The sequence below is a fragment of the Notolepis coatsorum genome (assembly GCF_963971535.1).
Source record: "Notolepis coatsorum genome assembly, chromosome: 8".
NCBI lineage: Eukaryota > Metazoa > Chordata > Actinopteri > Aulopiformes > Paralepididae > Notolepis > Notolepis coatsorum.
In genome coordinates, this window is record NC_140172.1 from 59,094,940 (window position 1) to 59,110,031 (window position 15,092).

At 41.1% G+C, this 15,092-nt stretch overlaps 1 protein-coding gene across 1 annotated transcript in view; it reads right to left on the reverse strand.

Annotated features, from left to right (window-relative positions):
* Window positions 1-892: 892 nt before the first annotated feature.
* The window catches only part of pld2 (phospholipase D2), a 171,093-nt gene continuing 156,893 nt past the window's right edge, over window positions 893-15,092 (reverse strand). The window contains exons 22-24 of the mRNA XM_084319773.1: window positions 10,904-11,057; window positions 8,451-8,568; window positions 893-3,464 (exon numbers count right to left, since the gene is read on the reverse strand). Of these exons, the coding sequence (XP_084175899.1) occupies window positions 3,240-3,464; window positions 8,451-8,568; window positions 10,904-11,057 (497 nt within the window). The 3' untranslated portion in view covers window positions 893-3,239. The remainder of the gene's footprint in view (window positions 3,465-8,450; window positions 8,569-10,903; window positions 11,058-15,092) is intronic.

Sequence of the window (15,092 nt, forward strand, 5' to 3'; positions counted from 1 at the left end):
CTACATATTGACAATGAATTGGAGACTGAATTTCTGGATTCATAGAATGTTTGCATTTTTACTTGAGCTTGAGTAATTGTAGTTCTAAGTTATTAACGAGAAAACGACAATGACATAACCCTGAACTACATCCCTGGGTACAGTCAACTGTGTCCACAAAATCAGTCTCCGACTTGATGTCAGTGGAGAAGCTTGACAAGTGCAAGATTGTAGGGATAACATATGAATTATGAATTTGGATGATTTCTCCTCATTCATATTTAAAAGGAACCCATTACAGAACAGTGTATGCATCTTCAAATAAAAGTCCTCAATTCAAAATTCTACCAAAGTAAACATATTTAAATATAAACAATTCAAGTGATTTAGTAAAACAGTAGTAGTAAAAGTACATATTCAAAATATTGCCTTCATATTGCCACTCATATTGACTATCTAAAAACTGAAAGGTTCAAAGTTGAAAAGTTCATTATTTGTATTAACTGATGTGTTGCAAGGCTGCTCCTTTTCAGTCTCCTAGTTGACTAATCACTCACTATGGCCAATCTGATGTATATATTCATATTGAAGAGTTTGATCTCTAGATGGAAAATACATTTTTGGAAACTTTCTTAACCCTTTGTAAATCAGAATATAGGCCAGTTTTATGAGTGTTTACAAACATCACCAATGTAAACAAACATTGTACAGCAGATACAATAAAAAAAACTCACATTTACCTGTCCTTTAGTGTTAGTCCTCATTTCAAGAGCTCAAGTAACTCAACTAGACAATGAAAGCATGTCTAGAAATGCGTAAACACTGCCTTGCAGAATGCATTTAGCTAAACAAACATAATTTCACTGAGAGGACAGGCTGCAATGTTTCTACAGATGACTCTTATGAAGGACAGTGGTGTTAAAAATATTTTATTAGTGGTGAAACAATACAGATCTGGTGTTAATGTTACTTGTCCAATAAAAATAAAATACAGTAATGTACAAAAATAGGTTACAAGTACAATAAAAGTTATCTCCAGTCTAATATTGATCTTCCACTCAAAGCCACCATTTTGTTCTCATGTGGTAGGTGTGAGCAAGCATCTCCCTGCCGCTGTAGCAGCATACTGGCACGTGGTATGATTTGGAATTGCGTTGCTAGGGAACAGCTTGGACTACGGTTGACTTCCTGTAACACTGTTTGCGAATATCAACAACCCACAGGAAATCAAATGTAGTCTGCTATAGAATGCTGGTTTTGTGTTTGTTTTTATCGTCTATTTGAAACAGTCTATACACAAGCACAGACTGCTGCCCATTGCTATAAAACGAACAGCTGGTGACTTGAGAGCTGTTAGGACTATCTGAATTCCTTTTACTGTGGAATGTAGAAAAAAAAGGCTTGGGCAGGTTGCACAGTTTTTGCCCCTTTTAAAACTACTGCCTTCAGATCTCATCTAAGAACGCTCGATCCAATTGTCAGGTGAAAAAAACACTTGGCTGGAATAGAATTTCATGTCACTGAGATGGAAAAAACAAGAACCTGTGTATGTATGTATGTGCATAAAAATAACCTTAAGGATGTTTTATTCCTAAACCCCTCCTTAATGGTCACCTTATCCTTGACTGTGTTGCATAACCACCTCTTATGCCATCCTCACCTTGCGGCTCTCCAACATCCTTATACAACATCCTCATACCACCTTTTATTGTGCTTGTTGAAAGAAGGAATAAAAAGATAACCACATTTGGAGAAAATAATAAAGTGCGGCGTGACTCACACATCATATCAATGATGATAGTTGTTGCCTGGGTGATGAATAATGAGGATCTGAATACACAAAGGTAATTATTTGCAATTTAGGTGAAAATTGGAAAATAATAGAGGTGGTTTACAGGAAATGAGCAGAGTGTGGATGCCATGGAACCGAGGATTCAACTGCTGTGTTACGGGTAACATTAACGTTAGGCACTAAATATAAACCCTTTGCTGAAGAGAGTATTTGAGCTGCTTTGTGCTTTTCATTTGCTCCACAGAAACGTTCAGTAATCTCTCGCTACACGTCACCTCGTAACACTCCACCCCGATTCAGTAAAATCACTCAACTTTATCGATCCTTTCCTTTTCTTCTGTCCATTCTCCATGTCAGCTACTGTAGCCACAATTGATTAATCTCTTTACTCTTTATATCCATCACCATAACAACCACAAATGTTCGGACAGATTTTCTGGATACGCAGTGAGGTAAACCATGTGCGAGAGCGAGAGAGAGAAAGAGAGAGAGAGAGTGGGGGTGGAGGGTCCACCCACCCAAATCCTTGCCACAATAAGTGTAGTGTTCTCCAATGATCTGAGACTAGACTTCAAATCCAACCTTCCAACGCGTCCCCCTGACGCACACGTTCAGATACATGGCTTCATGCACCAACATCAAACCTGTTCGGAGCATTTCGACACAAAAATAAAGACAATCTTGATGTATCTAAGAGATTTGCTGGGAAAAAAATAGTAGATTTTAGTGCATAGATCACTATATACTTATAATATGCATTTCATGTGGGCATTTCCTGATTTGACAGTTGGCCAATAGTGAACATGAAATACTTAACCTACAAACATGATACTGTTCTGACAGCATAATATTGATGTAACTAAGAGATTAGCTGGGAAAAGAATGTTTCTAGTATTTCACCTACAATACAAGGCTGACTGGCATTGGCATGTTGTAAAGTGTTGCCAGAGAGCAGATTACTGGAGTTGATGACACCTCCTTGATTACAATTGTTCTGCTCAAAACTGGTGGAAATGCAGAGGCTGGTTCTCTAGATAATTCCAAGGTTCCAAGAATCCTGAACGTAACCGGTTCAAGAACCAAAACTAATTTGGTGGAAAAGTATGAGGAATATGTATGAGTTACAAAGCACATATTGTACTGCTATATACTACAGATTATCTTCTAACACATGGCATAAAGTGTACATTTCATTTGAAGTGGTTATTCTTTATCTTCAGTCCAGTCAAGAAAAAAGATTAAGAATCATGTTAAAATGTTAAAATCGTGTTAGCATAGTTCAGATCTTTAAAATGCTCACAGTTCAGTAACTAGTTTGCAGCGTCTAGGTAAGGTAATAAATGGAATGTAATATGGTAAAAAAAAAGGAGCCCTTCGGTTATGGCAGCATTTTCTGCAGTCTTTTCGGTCGCCTCTGTGCGGCTGATGTCTCAGTTACGTCCACAGCCCTATAGGGGCCGTGCCCTCATTATGTCCACAGCCCTATAGGGACCATCCCCTCTTTGCTCCCCAGCGGCGGAAGTAGGTTCTCCTCACACAGGAATTTGAGGGGGAAGTGGACCACCAGGCCTCGGACTGCCTTCAGCTCCTCCCTGGCCCGCTCGGGGTCCGTGTCGCAGAGGCGCTCATGGCTTGAGTGTTCCTTCAGCTCCCGCATGCTGTGGACGTCGTTACACGGAAGGCAGTTGAAGACCTGGATCGGGATCATTCACAGCAAAGTGAAGAATGCCATCAAGAGCGGAGTGGTTAATTGTTGAGGGAAAGTAAGCAGAGGTTATACATTCAATGAGGGTTAAAACCTCTTAACAGGTGGGGTCAGGGAACAAAATAAACTTTTTGACGTACCAGCCATTTACCAGCCTAAATTGCAAATAATTACCTTTGTGTATTCAGATCCTCATTATTCATCACCCAGATTTTTTACCAGCCAAAAATTATAAATAGCTTTTTAGTATATCGCCATGTGTTATTATTACTATATAATACTCTCATATGCTATTTTCAATTAATATCATAAACAACATAAGGAATATTAGCATAATTTTGAGTGGACCCTGATGTAAACAAGACGAAAGTCTTTCTCTGGTCTGCATCCCCCTAACAATTGTATGTATTGAGCTGTACTGTACTGTACCCATTCTGCAATCTGTTAATAAACTTTTCAATCAATCAATCAATCACACACACTGTTTCAACTCACCACCCCTGCATCATATTGTAGTCTAGTCTGTCTTCAAACTTCCACTCCTCTCGAAACTTTTTTATATTTGAATATCAACATTATCTGTCCATCCTCAGTAATCCTCAATTTACTATAATGTACTCCTGTCCTGAGTCCTGACTAGTGACTTCATAGTCTTTCCAAACGCACGCACACACACAGGGAAAGGGAGAGTGCCCCCCCCATTTCCCTTTCCTCAGTCTATACTGTCTGCTCTTCTCTATGGCTCCTCTGCCTCTGATCAGGATTAGCTTGTTAGTTTACGCTAACGTAACGTTCATTTCGGGCGATGTGGGCATAAAGGAATGGCGACGGTGCAAAGCATGTTAGATGCATTTGACCTGTTGTGAGGGGGAAAAAAAGTATTTCGGGTCGTGTAGGCGCACTGCTGTGTAGCGCTGCTCGGCTTTAATGCGAGCAGACAGCACAAACTGGGCGGATATGATCGCGGAGTTGCCACGGGTTTTTTCAAAATAAGAGTATCATATGAACCGAAAGTTGTTAGCTGCCGGAGCCATAGATATTATGACTGGAGCTGCGCTTGGGGCGGAAATGAGACCCGCACAGGATTTTCAAAATAAGAGTATCGATATTTGAACTACACGCCAGGTGGCGGGCAGACCTCTAATTTTTACTCGCCGAACCTTAAATCTGCCCGCCATTGGCGGTTGGCGGGTAATTATTTTGTTCCCTGGGTGGGGTACCGTATTCGGGCCGACGTGCCCGTGGGCGGAACGCACAAAGTCACAGCACTTTGTGAGTGCCTAGCGGCTCGGGCTGCATTTTTCACCGAACATATAAATTACGTTCGAAAGATATATTTGTTGCCGTTCAAACGCCACCTCACTCGTCCAAATCCGTGCCTCGCTTCTCGAGTTACATGATGATATGTCAGGCAAGCGTCTTTTTACGCGGTGTGCGTCAGATGACCACCCCGGACTCCCGACTCTCCAGAACTGCCAATCATCCACTGATGGCGAAAATTATTGGTCAGCGTTGTAGCCAATGAGTGTACCTTTCCAACGATACCCCAGGCGGTGGATGAGGAAATAGATTTTGGAGAGCTTTTTTTTTTGTTGCACGGTTTACACGGATCTCTCTCAAATACCCTTTTCTGAATGGAAGTTTATCAAATTTGGACCTGTACTACATAAGACTTCCGGCTATGGATCTGCTGTGTTTTCCAGCTTATACCTATATATATTTTTTTATTATTGCAACCACTACAGAAAAATGTGAGTACTCAAGTTCAAATTCAACGCAAGTTCAGACCTCTGTTACTCTATTTCATTAGCGCTAAAAGTGAAGTCAGAATGTTATCTTTCAAAAGAGACCAGGCTCATGCATGTGCTATAAGTATAAAGCTAAGCTTTGCAAAAAAGTATGCAGTCCTCAAGTTCAAGTAAAAAAAATTGCCACTTTTCTGGGTGCCTGTTAACACTTTGAGTGCCAGCCACGAGAAATCTCGTTATTTCATGCCATGCGTTGAGTGCCAATGACGAGAAATCTTGTTATTTAATCGTTATTGCTTTTATTAGCGATATCCATTCATTTTTCATCAATCTAGCCTCACGTTACCATTGGGACTGTCTATGAGCTCGAACAGGGAAAATACCGCCCCCTATCGTCTCCCGGATGGTAATGCACCCATTGGATTGGACTCAATGAAAATGTATGAGAAAAAGAAATCCGGATTCCACATTTTACTTCTCAGGCATGTAACCCGAGCCGATCGTATTCATTGTGGACCCTCAGAACAGCGTGGAATATGTGTTTCGAGTACCTAACGTTGGATCAATAAACGCAATCGATATTTGGAATGGCGATCAGGAATTGGAATAATCTTTTTGCAGAACATCTGATGTGAGGTAAGGAATCTATGTTACCAGTCTTGGGGTAATCAGATGTATTTTTCACATATATGTGTGTGCGTGCGTGTATGACGTTAGCGCTGACCAGGAAATAGAAAATAGATTTTTCAGCCCACTTCTCTAGCGTGCATAAGTACACATATACTATCGATAATCTAGCGTTTATTTGAAAACGATTCATAAATAGGCCCAAAAATGACAACGTGTTTTGTGTATTCCACTAAAGAGCTATTATCACAGAATAATTTTTTTCCCCTGGAGATTTTCAAAAACGTCAGTTTTTCAAAACGGTATAAAACGGAAATGTACCGATGAAAGAACAATCCGTTTTGTACATGTTGACTACAAGCAAGTCATTGATAAGCGACGGGCGTATTAGACACATAGCCATAATATAGAATATAGAAATAGCTCCACGAAAATCATGAAATATCGGAAAATCAGTCCAAAAAGGCTGGCATTCAAGCGATAAATAGTGCGCCCCCTGCTGGCACTCAATGTGTTAAGAGGTTAACATGTTAAAGGAAGACTCCGCCAAAGAATAAAGCTGTATATATTTATACTGTCTTGTTGCGCGCTCCTGGCCACCTGTTCAGTGCACACACACACACGCACACACACTGTATAGCCTACGTGTCTAATGAATGAACAGTAGGCTTATATTATTCTAATTACTTGTTCATTAGGATTTAGTAGATACTATATGCTCTGCCCTATAACTACAGTAAGTACAGTACACATCTTAAGGCCCCCACAGAGTCGGGCATACTGTGAGCGGACCGGACTCTGTGGAGATGTAACGCTAAGATGTGTACTGTACTGTAGTCGAACTGTGATGTAGTATAAATGACTACTATGGCAGTGCAGTATCTGTGATCTCCTAATAAAACAAGTCATTAGAATAATATAAGCCTACTGCGTTCATTCATTATGCACGTAGACTATACAGTACGTATGTGTGTGTGTGTGCGCGCGCAAGCTGCGGTAGGTGGCCAGGAGCGCGCAACAAGATGGTATAAATATGGAATATTAATACAGGGGCAATGCTGAACCTCTATTTTTCACATGGCCCTCGCATTATAATGAGCTGGACGCAAAATTAAGTAAACGGTAACGCGTGTTCAAGTTTGTCAATGAGTGACGTTTCTCATTCTGGGCATCGCAGCTGTGATCATTTTGGCGAGTTAAGACAGCCTCTTCAAGCGTTGGTGAATCCGGGAGTAATTGTCGTTGACTTTATCTTATGACCTTCCAAGGAGGTTGTCGTAAGAGAAATCTTATGACACTGTTGGTGAATGAGGTCCAATGACTGCCATACACCAGGCACACATCACACTGGCTGAAAGGCTCAGGAGACAGGGGTTGATATCAACCAATTAAGGGGGAGGGATGATTAGGTGGCCTTGATGATGAGACTTGATTGAGAATTTGGCCAGGGGTTTGCTGAAAAAAAATACGGGGCTAATACACAGGCCAGGTTTTGTCAACAAAAAGAATAAATGATGGAATAACAACAGACTGGTTGCTGGTGGCGCAGGGTTGATTGAGTAAGACACCATGACTCTGATAGCATGACTCTGATTGATGTTAAGAAGTTTTGAAAATGTGAAAGATACTGTCAGAAAATAGTTATTGCAGCTTTAACACTTTCACTGCCCAAGTTTAATTCATTATTAGTACCTTGAATGCCCAGGGCCACTTCAATGTTAGCGTTAATATCGCCTAATCTATGTTTTAAATTATGGCTATGTGTCTAATCTGCCCGTCGCTTATCAAAGACAAATTTTCCAGTCAACATTGTCGTAGCAGATTGTTTTTTTATCGGTTCATTTCCGTTTTCTACCATTCTGAAAAGCACTCGGTTTCACGGAAAAAAGAAGAGATTCCCTGATAATCGCCTTTTCCTGGAATATTCTAGAACGTTGTAATTTTTCGGCCTATTTATGAATCGTTTTCAAATAAACGCTAGATTATCGATAGTATATGTGTACGCATGCACGCTCTTGCGGCGAGCCGAAAATCGAGTCTCCTATTTCCTGACGGCGCGCACAGTCAAACAACGATATCACATAATCACATAAAAGCTTATATATCCGTGAAAACGGGTCTGATTATCCTTAGACTGGTAACATAGATTCCTTACCTGAGATCAGATGGTATCCAAATGGATTATTCCAATTCCTGATCGCCATTCGAAAAAATCGCTCCTTTTAGTGATCCACTGTGTATACTGTAAAACTAAAGCTGGTAGACGCCGGTTGCATGAGTGAGAAGTAAAATGTGGAGTGCTGGGTTTTTTTTCTCATTAATTTTCATTGAGTTCAATCCAAAAGGGTGAATTACCATCTGGGAGACGATAGGGGGCGCTTTTTTCACATCTGAGCGCCTGAGGTAGCTGAATTTCCAACGGTAGACACGGTTGATGAAATATGATTTCAGATCACAAAAAAAAAAAAAAAAAAAGAACAAACGAATATTCTCGTGATTGGGCATTCAACCCGGGGGGTAATAACCCGAATAATCTCGGGCGTGGCATGCAAAGTGTTAAGAGGCAAGTGATATAATATAAAAAACAACAATTCCATACCTTTTTATAAATCGAGGCATTTAGTTCACCAGTTGCATTCCAGGCCAAGAAGAAGAACTCGTCACTGATTGGATCGTCAATATTGATGTTGGGGTCTGAATCAGCTCCTACAAGAACCCTGGAGAGAACGGAACATATAATATGAGTTTTTATTCTTTATTTAACCAGGAAGTCCCATTGAGATACAAAATCTCTTTTGCAAGGGAGACCTGGCCAAGATAACAGCAGCAGTAAAATATGCAATACGTCACATAAAACATAAAGTAAGGGGTGTAACGATGCGACCTCACAACGATTAAATTCGATTACGATTCTTCATGCAACGATTCAATGCATTATGAAATCTCTTCATTTGACCACGATTCGATTAATTTTCTTATCAGTTAATTCCCCCAACATTTTTGAATGCACAAATGTGGCTGGGGAACTTATTCACTCAGCATGAATGGATTATAGGTCAATAAAAACAATCAAAATAAAAAATAAAACATAAATAATTTTTTTTTAGATTCTAATCGATTCTAACATTTTCAAATCGATGCAGTTGAATCGTCACATTAGGATCGATGCATTTCGATGCATCGTTACACCCCTATAAAGTATACATAACAAAGAAAGCAACAACACTCTTCCTGCAAGGAGCTCTGCAATACATATTTAAATTAGCAATGTGGGAGAAGGCTGTCTTTCCTAGTGTGATTTCCTCTGTGAGTACAAAGAGGTGCATCCTAACATTTCATATAGCACACAGTGGTGAGTAAGACATTTGGCATTTGTGATGATTTTAGTTGAGCACTGAGCACTCAAGCAATAGCTTGATTCGCATCAGTTACAAAAGTCTCAATCTAGATTCAGATTCAGTTTCAAATAATCTAAATTGAGACTTTTGTAACTGATGAGAATCAAGCTATTGCTTGAGTGCTCAGTGCTCAACTAAAATCATCACAAATGCCAAATGTCTTAATTAAATGTCTTTAAAGTCTTTGTGTATATATACGCACATGTGTTTTTTCTTAACCCATCTTAACTCAAAATACAGTGTCTATTTGACTAAAATATTTAAAGACATTTAATGTGCAATGTTTTTAGAGCTGTAAGATGTGGTAGATGTCATATACGGTAAGCCTGTGTATCAAGAGCTCTACCAATAACATTACAAATATACACATTTCCTCCAAATACCATTTTGGTTTTCATTGGTGGGGCTACCCTTTTATTTACATTTGGATTGAGGACTGGGCCTTTAACTCATTCTGAGATTTCTCGTGTTTCAAATCCAAGCGTTGAGCGCCAAACACGAGATATCTCGTTTTTAGTTTCCTTTTCCTTTTTTTTTTATTTGATCATACTAGGCACTCGTGCAGGCCTTGCGAGTGTGGATTGGACCTGCAATGACGATTGAATCTCGCCAGGTGGTAGTATCGCCTACCTTATGAACATGCATGGGCCCCACAGCCCCCAAACAACCACAGCCCCCCAAACAACTAGGGACTCGACTAGTAGGTTGCGAGCAGCTGTGAGCAGGACGCGATCGCCTAGAACGAACTATTGGATATTATGATAAAGACTAAATGCATTATATGGATGATGATTATGGACGATAAGGTGCGTTTCCACCAGACTATGTTGGACTCAGCACTACTGGTAAAACGTAAAAAAAAAAAAAACTATAATCAAACCGAACAATGAGGAAACCTATTCGGCTCAGACTAAAGTCTGGCCCGTATAGTAGATGAAGAAGACAAAGGATGAGGGCTACCTAACATTATATGTATTGATCCTGTTCTGATTCAAGACACTTGGGTCCGTAAACATCGTGAAAATGGTCAATAACGCTGGCGCCAGGGAGTAAAGATGTGAAAACAGCGTGGCAGTCAATGAATTAATGGGCTGTTTGAGCGTAAAATCTTCACATCTTTATTATTATATATATATTTTTTTACAAATTCTGTTTGCCCAAAACAGAATCCTCTCATCAAGAGAATAAGAACTATGGTTGCAGAGAACTGTCACCTGAGATGGTTCCCTTGGAAACCAGAGGATATGTACTTGAAAACTGGCTAGCAGGTGCACTGGGTTCTGTAGTTGTCTCTTCAGAGAACTATTGGGTTCTTCTGTGCATTTTTAGTAAACGGTACTGAATAATTAATAACCGATTCATCCATTAATTGAATGTTGGTTACAGAGTTAGGAGAAATTATTCACCAGAGATAATTGGCCTAACCCTTTCACAACCACAAATACTGCAGATCACGTGTCATTCCAGTTCAATAACTATACTTTGCTCTGTTTTTCGAGATGGCAGCAAAATATAAGTAGTATGGGGCCAAGCCGAGAATCAATGCCGTTCTGAATACTCAAAATACATCTCAAAATACCTTCTCATCCTTTGAAAATCATTATGAAGACTAAATTATGCTATGGCACCAGTAGCTGAGACACCCTGCCCTGACCTGAAGCACTCTTTGCGCAGGGCGAGTGTGAGAGGTCCCGCCTGGTACTCCTCTCCACCCATGGTGGACGGGACCCTCTCCTCGTCCTCCACCAGCACCGCCAGCTCGCTGTCTCTGCTGCCCAACATGCTGCGGTCGTTGATGTTGGCCGAGCCTATAGGAGCACACAAACCAATACTTATAACAATAAAAAACTATTCATGCGAAACATATATATATATCATCCAAATACAACACCCCCCAAAGTCGAGGATTATTTTTAATATCTCCGCCAGGTGGTACGCCTGGAGGAGATTATGCGTTTGGTTGTGTTTGTCTGTCTGTCTGTCTGTCTGTCTGTCTGTCTGTCTGTCTGTCTGTCTGTCTGTCTGTCTGTCTGTCTGTCTGTCTGTCTTCTGTCTGTCTGTCTGTCCGTGATCTGTCCACAGCTAATCTCACAAACTCCGGGGCCGAATTGGATGAAACGGCCAAGGACCTGAATCCTAGAATATTTTTCAAATAGGTCAACAAAAAGTATTTTATTTGAATTAATCTCCATCATTGTCCATTGAAATATTATATTCAGTATTAAGTGAATAAAGATACACCTTTTGAACACAAGAGGGCAATACCGCACAGCTCTCTGGCACCTGTTCATAACATGCCATTGTGAACCTATTGTCATTGAAATAATTAATTCCCCTGAAAATATCTTAGTTACATCAATATTGTGCTGTCAGAGCAGTCTTATGTTACATCAATATTGTGATGTCAGAGCAGTCTTATGTTACATCAATATTGTGATGTCAGAGCAGTCTTATGTTACATCAATATTGTGATGTCAGAGCAGTCTTATGTTTGGTTAATGGTTAATTATTTAATGTTTGCTATTGCCTATTACTAGGCCACCGCAATCATCTTATCAACCAGGAAATGCTCACATGAAACCTAGTTCTATGCATGAAACTCGTATTAGAAGTTGATACAATGTGATCTATGCAGGGAAATTATAATTTTCTCTGCAGGGCAGGCCACGTGAGCGGATCGGCGCGGCCGAGAAATCCGCTCTTCGCTCTTTAAAGCTTGGTCCGCTCCGCTAATCGATCATGTTGACCCCGCCCCCAAGTCGCTCTCCGCTCGCTCCCCGCTCACCTTGAATCGAGCCCCGCGCCAGATCGCTCGGATCGCTCGGCAGATTTTTTTTTTTTTTTTGGAGCATGGTGTAAATTAGCTCAAACTACAACAGTCTACACCCCCTGGGCCCCTTAACAATTGTTTGTATTGAGCCGCATTGTAATTGTACCCATTCTGCAATGTTAAATAACGTTGTTTATCCATTCACTAGCTATATTAAGCGATGATAGGCTAGCCGAGCCACAATGCTATGGTCGCTGCCATTAACGTTAGCATGTAAGCTAACGTCAACAACAATGGCGTCGATACTTTTTCTAACAGAGAGAGTAGAGACGCCCACACTGGGCGTCTCTACAGTGACAAAGCCTGAACCGGATATCACAGGTTCACCCTTCTCATTGGTTGAAAATGGCCTTCATGTTTGTACATCGCCATCTGTTGCTTTGGCATTGTACTGCATGTATATTACATCAACAGTGTTAAACCACTGTGAGCGACCTGGAGTGGATTGGAGCGGAGGAGAACTCTCGCTCCGGACGTCGCGCCGACCCATTTTAAAACCCACTCCTCGCTCACGTCAAAACCGCCCGCTCCGCGCTCACGCTCCGATCCGCTCACATGGCCTGCTGCAGGGAAATAATAATTTTATCTGTGAATCTCTTAGTTACAACAACATTGTGTGAGTTAAGCAAGATTGTGATTATAGGTGAAGTATTTCAATATTCACTGTATGGTGAAACAAGATGGCTGTTTTGGCCAGATATCATCACTCTCAGGGCTCTGCAGTGAGACTGACGACTTAGCTGTGGCTACATTGATCTGTTTTTAATTCATTTTCAATGAGGAGTATCTGTTTGTTGGACACGTGTCCATCTCAGCCAGATTGGTGTCCATTTTGACGGACAGAATAGATCGGAGAGGGTGAACTTTTGTAACTGACGGACACGTTACCATCCACATGCAAAACCGGGTGGAAAGGAATCCCAACCTGAGCCGCTGTGTGAATATGGTCAATTCAGTACAAATGCAGTTCCTATTCACCCTCTCTCTTAGCACAGCAGAGGTCACCTGAGGGCCACCAGGATGAATCATCCTCATCCTGATCTCTCTGGGCTGACTGATGCGGCCAATGGGTGATTTATACATCTACGTTTTCCACATTTAAACATGGTTGTTAAAGGAGTTTCGGTCACATTTGAGTAATTCCTTTTCAGTTTGGTTTACATTGAGTTTTACTCAACAAGGCAATCTCTTTGACATTTCAGTCTGATTACAGTCTGTTTGTCAAATCGTTGCTCTTCCTCCAGTCAAATGTTCTGCCGTGTGCCTACGGCGCATTCAGCTGATACTCGTCAAGTGGTGAAGTCGTAAATTTCTGACTTTACTACCAAGTGGCATCTGAAAGCCCGGTGAAGTCGTACACTTCTGACTTTACTACCAAGTGGCATCTGAAAGCCCGGTGAAGTCGTACACTTGGGCTAAGTGCCATGAAACAGTTTTTTTTCACGGAGCGGTGACATATAACCTGACCCTTCACCCTTCTTGGTGGTAATGGCAAACATTGTATTTCTTTTGTCCACAGAGCATCCTGAAACATCATCAGATATATCATATATCATATCACATCTATCATATATCATCATATAGTATATCATATATCATATCAGATATATCAGATATTATCATATTGACATACTTGGATTTAGGGATTGGCACTGACATAATTAATACCGTTACTTCAATAATAATAGAGGTCCTCCCTGTCTCATTCTCCAAGTCATCCAGAGTAAACTACAGCACAAGTAGGTTTATGTATAGTGTAGATTTATACATTTGATACATTTAAACCATTTTAAACATCCAATGGAGCCTATGCAAACTGGGAAATTGTGCTGAAAATCATTTAAGGTATTACACTGAGCTACCTATGCACATATATACTGTATGTATACAATATTGAAAACAGGAGGTGAATTAACGTTTTCTGCAGTAAGCGCACTGTGGATTTAAAATGATTAGTCCTACAGGTAGAGGAAGTGCCAGGTCACCACTTAGTGCCTGTCTGGGGAAAAGAGTGTGACTATTTTCAGTATAATGTAATTGATCAGCAAAAAATATAGGATTCCTTGAGGATAATACATTTCTTGTAATGTAATTTGACTGATGGCACTACTCACCGTAGCTGTATTTAGATGTGCAGGAGAGGGTAGAATTTGTCTTTATTGAAGTAACTTTTATTGAAGTTTGTTATCCTATTTCTTTGTTTACATGCAATTCTAGATAATCGTGTGATAGTCATTGGAAAATCTTTTAGGTGTTTTCCCTGTATAAATGGACAACTCCATCCACCAGTCACTTTCAACACTACGGAATATGTACTGTAAATGGCACTTGCTCTTGATTAATGGCTACATGGATTCAGTGCTCTTGTGTTTCTATGGACACATCACTGTGACAGCAGTGAAGGGAAAACCCAGAGCCCGGATTCCTAAAACCTGCTTGGATAGCAAGGAGTCGCTTTTATTTTATTTTTTCTTTATTATCTTTTTTCCCCCTCCTTTTTTCCGATTTTTCTCCCATCCCACTGTTAGTCGTTATGCCAATTCCCAACCCCCTTCCTGGTTGTTGCACACTTTCCCCTACTGTTGGTCCGAGAGGCCGGAGACTGTCACATGCTTTCCTCCGACGCATGTGCAGCCAGCCGGCAGCCAGCCTGGCCGCGCAGATTCTCACTGGGAGAGTGTAACGTGTGGGAGGCCGCACTACCTCTCTCCAGATCCTACCCTCGCTGAGCAGGCGCCCCGACCGAACTGTAGGGGTCGCTGTCCACAACGCCCAGGACCCACCGCCAGCTTTCCCCACCCCCTAATACTGCCAATTGTATTAGTGTGAACGGCCAGTCAAGCTGGTGACAACACCGGGAGCTGGATTCGAACACGCGAACCCAGCGTCTCCAGCGTTGGTGACGAACGCAATCTCCGCTACGCCACCTGACCGCCCAAGGAGTCGCTTTTCAATCAGGACGATGAAAGGCATCTGAATTTCAATGGCAGTCCACCCATCCCATCAAGCATGT